General features: G+C 37.6%; 1 protein-coding gene across 1 annotated transcript in view; it reads right to left on the bottom strand.

The window, feature by feature from the left end:
- The window catches only part of Ptchd1 (patched domain containing 1), a 49,800-nt gene that overhangs the window by 9,786 nt on the left and 24,251 nt on the right, over window positions 1-15,763 (bottom strand). The window contains exon 2 of the mRNA XM_034485617.2: window positions 2,704-3,364. Coding sequence (XP_034341508.1) covers window positions 2,704-3,364 — 661 coding nt within the window. The remainder of the gene's footprint in view (window positions 1-2,703; window positions 3,365-15,763) is intronic.

The raw sequence follows: 15,763 nt of genomic DNA, 5'->3' as shown, positions 1-15,763 counted from the left end.
ACCTAAATGATATGTTTAAACATCTATAAACGTTTAAAGTATCTATAAACACCTAGCACCTCATTTATTCTTGTTCTTTTGAAACATCTACTGTTATTTTAGGACTAGTCATCAATAAACAGAAGTAAACATTGATTTTGAATACATTCATGAATCTGCTCTTGCTTATATTTCATTTTACAATTCTACTCTGAGGATTATCTGAGAAATCCAGAAGGACAAGTATTCTAAATCCAGGCATTGTTAGCTTTATGAGCATGTTAAACACCAATTACATCATGCACAGCCTTTATTGAAAATGAGCCTTAGCCACTAAAATATTTATCTTTCATTCATGCTGTGATTAAGTAATGTGAGAACCTTACAGGCTGATGATATATACAAAGATTGTGTGCTAACTGTCAGCAGGAAAAGTCTCCATTAAACCAAAGCATGTAACATTCCTCACAAATTCCAAACAAGTCTGGGAATACTAGTTACCTGGTGTGCTTGTTCTCTTTGAGTGCAAATACCTGTTTGTTTACTTTTGTGGTTATTGTTTTGTTTCCTGAATTAAATTCTGAAGTAAAGTTCAGTGATGCTTATATCTGGAAAGTTGTCTAGTTACTTAATTTCTGGATATCTATATCTATATCTATATATCAAGGTAGGTTTGGTGGAACTATTAAGGATTCTAATTAATTTTATTTTGTACAATCAATTTCAAGAAGTTATGAATATTTTCAGTTCATTGTACTTAGTAAAATCAGGTTTGAATATTGTTCCTTGAAGATTAATTCTAAGCAGCTTTAAATACTATAATTTTATGTTTTTTATTTATCATTAATTTTAAGAAGCTTTAAATACTGTAATCCTCCTTGTGATCATTGGTAATAAGTTAGAGTGCCAGAAAGCCAAACTTTCAGTCCTTTTTCTAAGCTTTCACATCCCTTTTTTCTTCACCTTAAGAATCTTTCTATCTCAATTCAGTTCCCAAACAACTTCTTATTCTTGTTTATCTTCTTGCAAAAGCAACAACAGAAACACTATTTTTAAAGTGAAAAGTTTAAAAAAAAATCCAAGCAGTCAAGCGTGTGACAAATACTGAGCACCACATCTTAATTTAAACTTTGACTCAACTCTCCGAGGAAGTCACTAATACACTGTCGTCCCCACTCTGAGGAACAGCCTTGGAGTCCACAATTGACCTACAGAGTGCTGGAGTCATTTTAAACGGAGAGATTGTGTTTCCTTCTTATCAGACTGGATGCAGCAGGTAGTACAGAAGCTTCCTTCTCTATTGTTTTCAACTCTGACAACTAAATTGATCCAGCAGATTCTCAGACAGCTTAGTCTCTCCACAGTGCCCTGCTTTCCATAAAAGCTACTGGTATATGTTTGTTGACTAGGTCTCAATTCCCACAGGTCATAAAGCATTGAGGGCAGAATGTAGCTCCACTAACCCTGCTTGTCATTAAATTGTGTAATTCTGCTGAGATTACTTAAGAAAATCCTGTTTTTTCAAAAATTGGCAATCTAAAATATGGCACAAACCATACTAATAAAATAAGTCATGATGATGTTCCAGTCAACAACAACAACAACTCCATAACTGCCTTGTAACATTCGTATCTGATTCCAAGTGACAGACTAATTTTGTTGGAGAAATTGATGAGAAGCTGTGACAGAAAATGGGGAGGGGGGTGGAAAGCTAACCTAACTTCATTGAATCTTTGGCTCACAGGACCTTTACCACCTAGATAGATGCACTAGATGTTTCATCTTCAATAGCAGGCAGGGAGAAGAGCTGATGCTATGAATATTGTGACTTTGTTTTGAGCATTATATCTTTTGAGGAATCACTGCTGTTCTTCCCTAGTTAACTTGGCCACATAAAAGATAACATAAAAGATACCTTCCTACTGATATTTCACAGGATACTTTTCTGTTTACTGATCACATCATTTTGTGTGATGATCACATCTACTCTAGTCATTAATAGAGAAACCAAGCAAGGTAGCCTAACCCATTTGCCCTTCCATTTGCAATTCTAAAACTCCCCAGGGCTTCTCACCACAAAGTCACCTGGGGAGTTTCTCCAGCTGCTGAAGAAAAGTGCTATGCAAGGGAGCAGCCCTCAGTGAATCTCACACAGGTCTTCAGTGTAAATAGCCCAGCTTCCTCATACAGGACTTCAGTGTAAACAGCCCAGCTTCCCCAGTCTTCACAGAGGACCTTTCTGAGTGATCTAGTCAGTCTTCTAAAAATTTCCAGGGGAACTGGAGTACCCATTACCAGTACTCAAAGCAGTACCTTAACATACTCTAGGTTTGCCTGCCTTCCCACCTCACCTCTTCACTCCCATACTCGCACTACTAGAGTTTTCCTAAACTGCTTGTATATACATCTCCTACTCAGGTCTACTTTTGAGGAAATACACCCTAAGACACTGGGGGAAAGACAAGATTGATATCTGCCAAATACTACAGAGCTACTAAATGTGGAAACAAGGCTGGAGCCAAAGCTTTTGGCTTTCTGACATATGTATCAGGCTAGGTTGATCCTTGGTGATGATCAGTACTTAATAGTATTGGTTCTATGCCTTCTCACTGTAGTGAAATAAAATTGTCAAATGGGGTTTTGAGAAAACTATTTACTATCATCAATAAAAAACAAAGAAGCATACAAGTAACAAAACCAAGGAACATGAAAGGCAGTACTTACCTAGCATGACGAAAGGGACTCCCAGGAAGGTGGAATTGTATTTTCCACCAGTAAGATTGATTATCCCAGCTGCTGTGAGAGTGGCTAGGCTTATGGTCACCAATCCAAGTAGGCCTAACCAGGGTTTGCTGCGGACACAGTCCTGCATAGAGCAGCACAGAATGGCCATGGTGACTACCAGGATCAGGCTGGTGACCAGGTAACGTTCTGATACACGGCTGGTCTTCTGGAAATCTTCCCTCAGTGACGAGGATGTGTACGGGTATATTTTGACTTTGCTGTTGGATTTCTGGAATAGTTTGACAGTGTCGCAGAAGCTGGACTCCCACCTCTCAGCAACCATGTCATTGAGACTGTTGATTGATTGCAGATAGTAGGTGAGCTGAATGGCCTCTGCAGATTTCACCCGATCCTTGATGTGTACAGTGACACCTCCAAGTTGGTGCCCATTATAGACAGCCCTTCCATCCTTTAAATGAGTGATCGGATATGTGATAGCAAAATTGGTCCGATTGGTGGCCCGAGCATTCTTTAGCTCTTCCAGGACATGTACTATGTCATCCACAATGCAAGTCTTATCATTATTCAGGACACATATGTGGGCAAATGTATAGTTAAAGCCAGGCCTTGGAACCTGGATCTTGGTTACAGCAGTATGCAACTAGGGAAGAAAAAAAAAAACAACAGATTTTTTAAATGGACAAGTAGATATTAATACATAATATTCTTGAAATGAAAAAAATTCTTTTTGGGGAAAGTGAAAGTCATTGATTCTATTTCTAAGGCAGAGAGTTTAAATAAAATGTTTTGCCCACCGTCCATACACATGTAGTAAGGATTTAAGACATACATTGGCTTAGCAGTTTCACAGTGTGCAGCACCCAGGCTAGCAGCATCAACCCAACAGCTTGTGAGAAATACAAATTCTTAGGCTCCCTTCCAGACCTGAGAAATCAGATTCTTTGTAGTACAACCTATACACACCTTCTGGGGAGATTTTGATGGCTCTAACAGCTTAATAAGTTTATCTAATCACTATCTACTTTAAAAGCCAAGGAGTTTACCTTGATAGCTGTGCTGGATAGTTTTATGTCAACTTGACACAAATGAGGGTTACCAGAGAGTTGAAGTCCTCAATTGAGAGAATACCTCGATAAGATGGGATTGTAAGCAGGCCTGTAGGGCATTTTCTTAATTAATGATTGATGTTGGAATGCCCAGCACATTGTAGGTAGCACCATCCCTGGGTTGGTGGTCTATGGTTCTATAAGAAAGAAGGCTGAGCAGGCCATGAGGAGCAAGCCAGTAAGCAATATCTCTCCAAAGTCTCTGCATCAGCTCCCACCTCAAGATTACAGCCCTGCTTGAGTTACTATCATGACTTCCTTCTTGATGAACAATGATGTTGAAGTATGAGCTAAATAAACCTTTGCCTCATCGGATTGCTTTAGTCATGGTGTTTTATCCCAGTAATAGTGAACCTTAAGACAATAGCCTTTGTCTTCTCTACTGTTCTTTGTCTGCATAGATGGGAAGGTCACTAAATGGTCAGACTCTAGCTGATAAAAATTAAAATTGTATTAAGGGAGCCCAATGGGACTTGTATACACTTTAATGACTGGAACATGCTCAGTGCTAGAGTAGTAGCGTACTCTGTGCAAGATGCTGGTTTTTAACCCCATTATTATAAGAATTGTTCTACACACCTTAACTAGTGTCAGATTATAGTTGTGTCAATACAGTTTATACTTGCCATCAAAGTGCACATGAGAAGATAACACCTACTCTTCCATGCCAAGTACAGTTCTAGGCATTGGCACAGATTAGCTGATCTAGAAATTACAACGGATCCCAAAGTATGTGGGAATACTAGCCTTATCTTCTAGGTGCAGCAGCTGAGACACAGAGAACTTAAATCATTTGTCTAACATCACATGCATCATGAAAGGAGGAGTTGGGTTCTATCTAGCAATCCGAAAAGGGCCTGTGTGTTTACGCTCTTATTATATATACCTCTAAGCTGCAGAATTGCAATGAGGGTTCCTGTCAACTGATTTCTGAATTTTTACTTTTATTACACTGCTGCTAAAATTCACATATAAGTGTTTATAGAATCCAATATCTGAAGTGAGAAAACAGGTAGTATCTTTGTAAAGGGATTAAGAGATTTAAATGAACTACTACCACGTGCCAGGATATTATTACACTTTACCTCCTCCCAACAATTTCATTTATAATGAGAAGACCAAGGCTCATGGAAGGATTGTAAATAGGGTTAATTGGCATCTTACAATTGCATCATCTTACTGTTTTAACTATAGATTCATAGGCCTCTACTTAACTGTTTCAACTCTTTAGCCAGTTATTATCATGGTAGCTTTGTCTTACCTCTGTAAATATGGCAGGTCCTTCAAAATGAGGCCAGTGGGAGACATGTGTTGGGGTGTTAAATAAACAAATGTATCTATGGCTATGCCTAATGAAAGTGAACTCTCCCACGGGTGTCTGTATGATCCTTCTATATCTTCTCTCAATCTGTTCTAAATGGGTTATTGGTTAAGATGTTTTGCTGTCCATGCATGTGTCTGAGTGAGTGGGATAGTAGGCTTTTCTGAAAATGTCTGAGAAACACCAGCTGTTAAAGTACTTTACTTAGCCCAGAGATGGAGTTGTTCATCCTAAATCCCAGTGTCCCCTTCCCCTACATCTCTTCATGAACACCAGCCCTTAGGTTCAGGAATTATGTTGTTGTATTATGTCTAGCTAAAATATTTTCATTTCTTTCCCATATACATATAGTCTTTCAGATATACCTAGGAGCCTATTTTTATAATTTCAACCATATGCCATAAATTTTTGCCTTAGCATTTTAGAATTAATTGCCAGAAAAAATGTCTTTCAGTGGTTTTAAGCTCTGCAAGTATCATTCTGTCCACTCTTGTCTAAGCACAGGCTAGCAAGTCTTAATTAGGATCATTCCTAGTCACCAAAAGTTCCCAAAATTAAAGGGTTATTTTGGAAGAAAAAAATAAAGAAGAATGTAAAGATGAAAGAATTTTGACAAGAGGTAAAGACTTTAGGGGAAAGAGTCAGAGTACACTAGAGGAGTGATATTGAATATATATATATATATATATATATATATATATATATATATATATATATATATATCTGCTGTGTAATAAATCTCTTTTAGAATGATTAGTAAATTATTCAAGAGAAAAAGATTGCCAAAAAAAGATGATGTTTAGCCACATGGCTGAACCCAATTACAGTAGGGGATGTTTTTCCGTCTATTCTCTACAATGACTGGGCCCTGCTTGTTGAGGAGGTATAAACTATTTAGCAATCTGCCAACTATGCAGTTCTACTACAAAGACCTCTGGGATTACACATGGAAGAAAGCAGACAGCATATTAACCATTGTCCTATCAGACAGTTGCTGAGAGTCTTACAAAATGGGAAGGAACCTTACTGAAGTTAGAGATGGAAGGTTTCTTAAATCAGCAGTAGAGATATTGTGAGATGTCATTGCCTTGAATTTCTGATGGGGTTGTGGGTAGTACATGTGTCACTTTTGTTTCTGAGCAGTAGGGTGACACAGAATGAATGACAAAGCAGCTGGGTGGTGTCAGGCCACCCACCTGGTAGGGAGAGCCTGTGGAATTGCACTGTGAAATAAGAGGTGAGAAGAGGAATGGAAACTGAAAGTTGAAACTCCTCTTTGTGACTTTTAAAACAACTCAGGTTTCATCAATTTTTCTAATGAGGACATATCAAATGTAAACACGTTTTACTCTTAGACATTTGCAGAGTCATGGTAAGATATCTTGCACATAATACTTAGATATCTACATATATATGTGGCTTTAGGATGTTCTAATTTACTCTCCCGAAGAAGCCCCAATGAGAGAAGTAGAATCCTGATATTCTAAGGTTTGATAAAATCTCTTTGCAGGATTTTGTGAAAAAGAAAAATTCAAAGAATATAATATAAAGAGCAGCAACCCACATGAGTGTAGTAATAAATTAGATGCTTTCAGAGAAGAAAAGGGAGAGAAAAACAAGACAAATTAATAGCCTTGACCCTTAACATAGTCTGAATCTGTCACATGGGCCAGTGGAAAATCTGTGTTTGTACAACTGGTATATCACTATGTATAGATGCCATTAAGCCAACACACACTCAGTAAGTCTTCATAAAAGTACTCAACAAATATACTGTGTTATCATTGATTTGATAATTTTCATGAATTTAGTGTGCATGCATTCATGCATGCAAAATCACATGGAATATAGTGTAGAAAACAATGAGGAGATTTTTAACAATACACAACACCAAATGCTCTGTAATAGTAAAGACCAAGCCTCTATAAATTCTAGCAGGAGTTAAACCTCATCTTTAGACACCAATATTACATGACAATTTGAACAAATAATAAAGTTCTGAGTTCATATTTTTGTCTATTCTTCCTTCAGTGTCTTAAATTGCCAGATAAAAGTTTGCAGGCTTATTTCTTCTTATCTGGTTAGAAGGTGTGTTGACTTTCAGTATGGCTTCTATGCTTACCTTAGGTGTTCTGGAGATCCTAGGGATGTCATTCTACTTTTCGTACAAGACTTCAGATAGCATAGTTTCAGTAATAAGAAGGGTATTGACATAGCTGATTCCCTTTATTATTATTATTATTGAACATAGGTTCTTCTCCCATACAATACATCCTGACCACACTTTTTCTCTCTCCACTCCTCCCAGCTCCCACCCTTGTCCCCTCTTTCCAGACCTACTCCCTCTCTGTTTCCTCCTCAGAAGAGAGCTTGCCTCCAGGAGACAATAACTAAACACAACAAAACAAGATTCAATAAGAATAGGCAAAAGCCCTCTTGCCAGGACAAGGATAAATTAAACCAATAGGAGGGAAAGAGTCCCAAGAGCAGGCAAAAGAGTAAGAGATACACCTGTTCCCAGTTTTAGGAGTCTCACAAAACACCAAGCCAATAGACACAACATATATGCAGAGGATCTGGTGTAGAATCTTAAGAACACACCACTGTATTTGTAATGTCATATTATTCTAAGATAAATAGTATCTGTGAACTGTACAATAAGATACTAGGTGAAAGAAAGTTAGCATCATAAGTGACAATTTGAGATTTATTAGAGCTACTTGAGGAACTATTTCCAACACTCTGACACTCCTTTTAAAGTAATGACAGATCTGAAACTAGATGAAATGCAGAAAGAAAACAGGGCAAAGAAAATGGATATACTTAAAGATTCTCTTCTCTGAGTGATTTTTCATTCCAAGGAAGCACTGGCCTTTCTAATCCCCTTCTGCCAGAGCCTGGGACAAAGCCAGGATGGACTGCCAGTCACCACAGGCCAGTGTCTAATTTCCTATCCACTTTTCCTTGGCACACTTGCGTTTTCCTCAGAAGACAGCAGGGACACCTTGTACAGGAGGGTAGAGAAGGGATGTGAAAGGAAGGAACTGTCTACTCCTGACTGCTGGTTACCATAGGAAAAATACCTGTGCAATACAAGATCTGATACAATATATTTCATCTCTTTAGATTTTTTGGGAGGTGGTACTGTAAAGAGGGTGAGGGAAGAGGACAGGATGTTGACCCTGACCACAGAGGGCCTTTAACATGCTTTGGGAGCACCTTCAAACAATCACACAGCATCTCAACTATGAGGAAAGACTTGGAGGAGATGTGTATTCTCTGGTCCCTGGCAGGATGCAATTCAAGTCATCAGCACCCTCCATTGGGACTTTGTACAGCCTCCCATTTCTCAACTGCCTTCTTTTCCTTGTCCCCATCCCATTTTCTGCTGCTACTGAAGAATAAACTGCACACACTTAAAAAAACAAAGAGGGATTGTTGGTTTGTTTTGCTTGCCCTCAAATATTATCTTCCACATCACATTAAATCAAATTTGCTTAGAAAAACATTCAAGGAATAGATTGATTTTTACCTACTACATGGCTTTTTCACTGAATGCAGCTCTCCTATTTCTATGAGTATTGTTCCTGTTATGGCTATTAAACAATATTCATTACCAAATCTCCACCCCATATCTTCTGCACTGAATCCCTCCAAATTTTAGGTCTTAATTAGGTTCTATATTTTGCTGAGGTAGGTGGACAGATAGTAACTGGTAAACTATCCTTACCCAGGTCACTTAAAAACACCTTGAAGTGGATAGATCTGGTAGCTGCAGTTCATAAATTACGATAACTCACTTTGTGTTACGTTCTGTCTTTGTGTGATCTCACTCTCACCCACTCTCTTTCCTCTTCTTTTAATAGCTACGCATTACATCAGAACACCAGAAGTCCAAAGTTGGGAACTGTTACCATGATTCACTTGTAGAGCAGCCAAAAGCAAGTTAGTCATCCCTTAATAAGTGAACAGAAATAATTATTCTCCCTTTGAAACATTACATTTTTCAAAGGACACCAAATTTAAGCTGTGGATGAAGCCAAACAGTGACTATCTAGTCACACATTTCCTTTTTTCACATGCATGCATGGAATCATGCATATCAAACTGTTGTTTTTTTCAATACTGTAACAGCTATACAGGTCTGGAAGAGAGTCCATCATGCCTGTTTTGATCCTTACTTCACAGGAGTAAATTCCCAGACCTTGGGTGTTGGCACTGAAAATCAACCTGTACAATTTCATTTTGTAATTTCCCAAATAAGCTAAGTTTATCTTCCATGACTTGGCTGGGAAAGGAGATCTGCTTTCAGTGTGAAGTTACTGAAGCTGGTATTTGATAAACAAACCAAACAACAATAATCTTAATGAAGGGGGTGAAACAATTGCAATATACTATTGCAGCTTCTGTCTGATTTCACATTGATCTGGATCAGAAAGATAATATACTGTAATTATTTCCATAATCTGGGAGAAAATTTCACTTAGTTAATTAAAAAAAATCCTGATATCTGAAGATTCCTAGAAATCTGTGAAATTAAACTTTCTAATCAGAGCTACTATTTCTCATTCCCTTATGTCTTCACTTTGCTTTCATGGCCAAGCTTAAATGCTTGCTGAGCAAGATCATGGGTAATGAATCACAGGAGCAATACACATAGAAATAGGAGAATGTTGAACCTGGTTGGCCAAATGGCAAAGGAGTCAAAATGCACAGAACAGATTTAGGAAGAAGACCACAGCCAATCATGCAAGGGAAGTAAAATCAAGAAACCAAGAACATTCAAGTCTAGAGAATGTGGACCTGAGTAGGAAGGATAGTGCATTAGGAGTCATATAGCTACTGTTTCTGATGTTTCTGGCTACTTAAAATAAAGAAAATTGAATCTTTAAAAATGCCACGTTCCTTAGGGGTTTCCTATCATGTTCAGAATAAAACCCCAAGTTCTGACTGGGACGAACTACATGGAGTTTTGCCCTTGTTGACTTTTCTAGATTTATATTCTTCTATTTTCCTACTGCTTATTCTTGGCTCTCACTCAAATGAACTTGTGGGACCTACTAAACCTGTGCGCTCATTTCCTTTACTTCCCTTTAATCATATGCCCTAATAACATAGTCAGTTAAAAAGTCACCATCAACATCTTATTTTAACTTCATTCCAGAACTAATTAAAATATTCCACTGTCTCTTTGTTTCAATATTCTGCTATTCCCAAAGAAAGACAAATTCTGCTATGCTAGAGTACCTGTATGTTTGGTTTACTACAATATTGTCTTTTCTCAGAATGGTTCTTGGAGCATGTACTGCATAGATGTGAAAAAAATACATGGAGGAATCTGGGGACTGAATGAACTTGTGCATGTGTGTGCATACATGTGTGTGTGTGTGTGTGTGTGTGTGTGTGTGTATAAACATGCTTGTGTCAAAGCCAGAGGTTAACCTCAGGTGTTATTCTTCAGCAGCCATCTGCTTATTTTTTTGAGACAAGGTTTCACTGTATACCTTTGACTGGCCTGGAACTCACAGAGACTCTTCCTCTTAAATACTAAGATTAAAGGTCATCTTGTCTTTTCAAACAAAGTCTATTGTTAGATGTCCTGGTGTATACCTTTAATTCCAGCACTCACTCAGGAGGCAGAGTCAGGCAGATCTCTGTGAATTACTATGAGGCCAGTCTCCTCTACATAGTATATTCCAACACACCCAGAGCTAAATAGAAATATCATGTCCCAAAACAAAACAAAACTCCCACAAACAAACAAACAAAACCCCATGTCTATCATTGGTCTGTAGCACACTGAGTAGTCTAGATTGGCTCAAAAAATTTGAACCTGAGTCCACTGGAAGAACTGTCTCTGCTCTTAGCCATCTCTCCATCCCAGAAAGTACAATTTCTAACAAGGATGGTAGTACTATATTCCGGGCCAAGCACTTTTTATATATTATCACAACAACCCTTCAAGGGAAGGAATTATTTCTTTGTTTCAAATAATGAAGCTGAATTAAATTAGGTGCCTAATGTCATTGTCTTTGGGTTCCCAGTGAAGCTTGTTTGAAGGTCAGAGCACTATGCATGTAAGACATTTAGAAGACAATCCTGGATGGCACTAGGGAAAGAATTACAATGTGAGACTGGGTTTGAGCTTCAATGAATAGTTGTTATTCCCTTCTCCTATCCTTTGCTCTCTATCTATCAAGCTTATGATAATTTGTTTGTAGGAAATGGTATGCTAGTACAAAGGATTTTAGGGGAAAGGCAATCCTACATTAGGAATGATTTTTACAAACCCATCCATGTAATTGTTCCTTTCCTCCACAAACAAAAGCAAATACGAATATGTTCTGAACATGAACTTCTGCATTGCAGCAAAATTCACACTTTTGTTAGTTTTAGCTTATGGAAAGAGATCAAACCATTATACAAGCCACAAGAATAAAATATTTATAATTGCAAATAACAACCTAAATTTATAGTTTATAAAAATGCCTATAGCCGATGAGTTTTGTCATGTTACATTTTTCTTTGAATGGACATTAAGGATGAGAACAATGAAAAGTAAGGCTGATGACCTAACTAACACAGAGAACAGAATGTTCTACTACCTGAAGACACGCAAACATCTCTCTCATGGACCATGAAATTTAGGATGAGTACCTGATGCAGAGCATAACAGAGAATCGTACCAGATAATACATTTTCTTCTAGAAATAACTTTCCTCTCAAGGTGCTCACATAAAGCTAATAGTCTTAAAACTTAAAAGAGTGTCTTAGATGTTACTTTCATTTTTTGACCTGGAAGCAAATGGCCAAGGCTAAGACTATTTCTGTGACTCAGCCTGCTAAGACCTTGGCTCTTCTGAGATGTGTTGTTATTGGTAGCATAGTGTCTTGGTGGAGACATGCTACCTGGCTTCAAATCTCAGTATTGGCATTGGTACATATATGCCTCAGTTCTTTATCTGTAAAATGGGGATGATGATGGTGATGAAATCTATATCATTAGGACTGTTAGAAAATAAATTAAAAATCAAATGTCATTTTTCAACAGTTTCTAAAACACAAGTGTGATTCAGAAAATGTCTGAGAGCAAAAACAAAATGAACAAGCTGAATGCTCCATCTGTATCCTCTATTTTACCTTGCAGCTACGATTTTCCCCTTTAAATGAAGGGGAAGAAATCTTCAGTTACTCTTGAAAAGAATACTTAATAAAATGAAATTTCTGTCAGTAGATTATGGGGCAGGTGGAATTATTGACATTTATCAGTATAAATATTTTAAGAGAATAACTGGATAACATATGTTTGAAAGCTGGCACTTGGGGATGGTGAGGTATCTCAGCAATTTAAGAGCACTGGCTATTCTTCTAGATGACCTAGGTTCCAGTTGCAGCACCTTTATAGAAGCATGTAACACCGGTCCCAGGAAATCTGATGTCCTCTTCTGGCTTCTGTGATATTGAGTATGTACAGAGTACATAGATATATGTGCATGTAAAATACTCATATGCATAAAGCATTAAAGAAAAAAGAAAGTTGGCACTTGTTAATTGCAGCACAGGCTTACTGCCATGGCTCTCTCTCTACTGGGATAACTATGCATGTAAACTAAAAGAATATAGATCCACCAAATGAAGTAGATGTAAAGGAAGCAATGCAAAAGATACCAAGTTCTTTGTGATAGTATAAAGAATGTTACAAGTATTACCCCATGTAATTACCATACTGAAGAAGTAGAGACTATAATCTCCATTTGCAGGCAAGGAAACTATGTTTCAAGGAATTTAATCAGCTTGCTCCAGATCACAAATTTAGCAAGTAGACCAGCCCAGATTTAAATCTTGGACTCAGAAGATTGACCCCTAATGGGAGTTTCTTTGGCAAAGTAGATTATCTATGTGTCAGCTTTGGACATTTGGATATTGATTAATTTAGTTTCTGCATTAGACTGAATTATAGTTCAACACAGAATAGAGGACACTGGCATAGCAAAGTCAAAGGGTCAAACATGACAAAACAGCTTATGAGAAGCAGTCACATTCTGTCCTCCTTTGAATTCTGAAGCCCTGTAAACCCTAGATATTCCAATAGAAATCTCAGAGAGAAGACAGAACTCCATTACCAGTGACAAGCATGTTCAACCAACCAGGCAGAAGAAAACAAGTAAAGAAAAGAGTAGTGTCCTTGGCTTCATGCTTGTTTTCTATTGTTAAACCAGCCTGCCTCTATCTTGGGCATGAAAACCATCTAATAGTAAAGACAAAGTAGGTTTGTTCTTATTCATGACTAAGCTTCTGTTTCAAGGATTGGGCCATGCCTCACCTATAACATTAACTGCAAATGGTTCTACATTGCCTGTTCCAGGAAACAGCAGCCATGCCTTTGTTTCACAAGGTTGTTATAAACAATTTGTTATGCCTTTTGACCCTTATTTATTTGCCTGCCATAGCCCCCATTTGGAAACCTACTACTCTTGAGATATAAAACTCCTATCCTTCTCATGTCCAGTGTAGACCATTTGAACTCTACCTTAGTATAAGACAACATATGTACACAAATAAAACTTACTTTAATCAATTTGGCCCAATTTTGGTTAGTAATGTTTCTCTTAACATCTATGGGGCTGGCACAAACAACTGGTAGGGGGCATGCAGACAAACAAAGAAGAAAACTTTTATTTGTAACAAGGAATATCATCTTTAAATTTACTGCAAAACATCAGATGGAAGATATAGGTGTTTGGGAAACTCAAGTAGCATCCTTTTACAAAGGTAGTTTACCACTAGGATATATGTCCTCTCTGAGGCAAAGATTTTGGTTCATTTAATCCTATATATCCTAGGCACTTAGAACAGTGCTGAACATACAAGAGCCCAACAAAAATGTGCTTATTGAATCTTCAGAGTTTGTTCTTTCTTGCTGATTGAAATTTCCTTTCGTGACAGTGTATAATGCTTCATTTGTGTCCATGAGCTCTTACTGTTCCATGTGCATATCATTTACATCTTCAATAAACGGAGGATGTTGAATTTGATCCTATTGTTTACATGCTAGAGACAAATGATTGGTATCTTTAGATGTCCATTTGTTTCCTTCATGACTTCTATTGCAGTCTTTTTGTTTATAGCTACAGTATTGTTGGAAACCTAAGATATTGCACGTGATGCTATGCTACCTGCAACAAAGGCATTAAGGAAGGCAATTAGGAGGAAAAATCCTTCCATCTCTAACCATATCCACCATTTTTCTATTGGTATTTCCTTCCAGCATAAGGCTGAGATGTGGGAGATTCAGCAGGTCTGTTTTCCTTGCTACTTCAGAGATGCTAAGAATCCACAGAATATTAATCTCCTTTCCTTGAGTACAGCAGCTCTACTGTAATTGACAAGTGACTACTGTTGAGCAATCTCACTGACAGAGGGCCTTAGGAGGTTGTTTACCTAGCCAGAAAAGAAAAGTTGCCTTAATATCCAAAGATATCACTCTAAGTTATTCTATTTTTGATGCTGACAAAGCTTGCTGATTTTCAGGCTTACAGATGTGCCATCTGTAATGGGTTTCTGATACTAGACAGGTAGTCAGAAAGAGTCTTTGTTTTCTTGAGAAGTAGAGGCCATGCAGAGAATGTATCTTGTACCTTATCAGTTATTGCAAATAGCCATTTATTTGACAGGTGTTACATGACTATACTATATTAAACCCTGAGGAGATGAAGGACACTAAAGCATAACTTTATTCTTGAATTGGTTGGCATGGGGAAACCACAAAGTGAAGTGCCATGTTGCTATGACAGGAGAATCTAAAACTAAAATCTAAAGTGGGATACAAAGAATAGATCTACTAGTTTAGTGTGTAGGGAAGGGTGAAGGACGTACAAGTGTGCATGTGTACAAGCAAGCATACTGTAGTGGGTTTCCATAAAATACAGAATTAGACAGGAAATAGGACAGATGAACGATGATCTTTTCATTTATGAAGTAAAAAAGTCTTAACAACTTTGAGTAAATATTAACTTTGGTAATATAAGCATAACATACAGTTCTGACTTCCTAGAACATTCAGTAAAAAAAAAAAGATACATGACATAATCACAAAATATGTGTGGATTTCTAAGAAAACATATGCCTGAGGTATTCAGGGAAGACTTCTTGGAGGAAGTAACCTCTAAATTAGAGGTTCAGAAAGTGAAAGAGTTCATTGGAGGTGTGGCCAGAGGTTTGGAACTTTTGAGAAGAGCATAGCAGGTGGGCATTGTGATCATAAAGTTTGCGTACAAATGGTTTCCTGTTTCTTATTTTGTTCTTAAAATAAGAACATAAAAATACTCTTTTATTAAAGCATATCTGGGACTTAAAGAGACTCAACCTGTTGGCTAAACCATGGAGGAAAATTAAAGAGCCAACAAATGACCACATGGTCTTATCTGCTGAAGTTGGAAGATAAACTTTTTACTGAAGGCAACTGGAAACTAAAAAAGGGTTGTAAACAGGGGACTAGCTTATCAAAATAGTTTCCTGAGCAGATTACTATGCCTAAAATATGGTAGCTGGATTGGGAAGAAGAGAAGCCTTGAGACAGAGTGTGAAACACTAGTGCAGGATCTACTATACT

This window comes from Arvicanthis niloticus, chromosome X (assembly GCF_011762505.2).
Source record: "Arvicanthis niloticus isolate mArvNil1 chromosome X, mArvNil1.pat.X, whole genome shotgun sequence".
NCBI classification, from domain to species: Eukaryota; Metazoa; Chordata; class Mammalia; order Rodentia; family Muridae; genus Arvicanthis; species Arvicanthis niloticus.
This window is presented reverse-complemented; position numbering and strand designations above follow the sequence as displayed.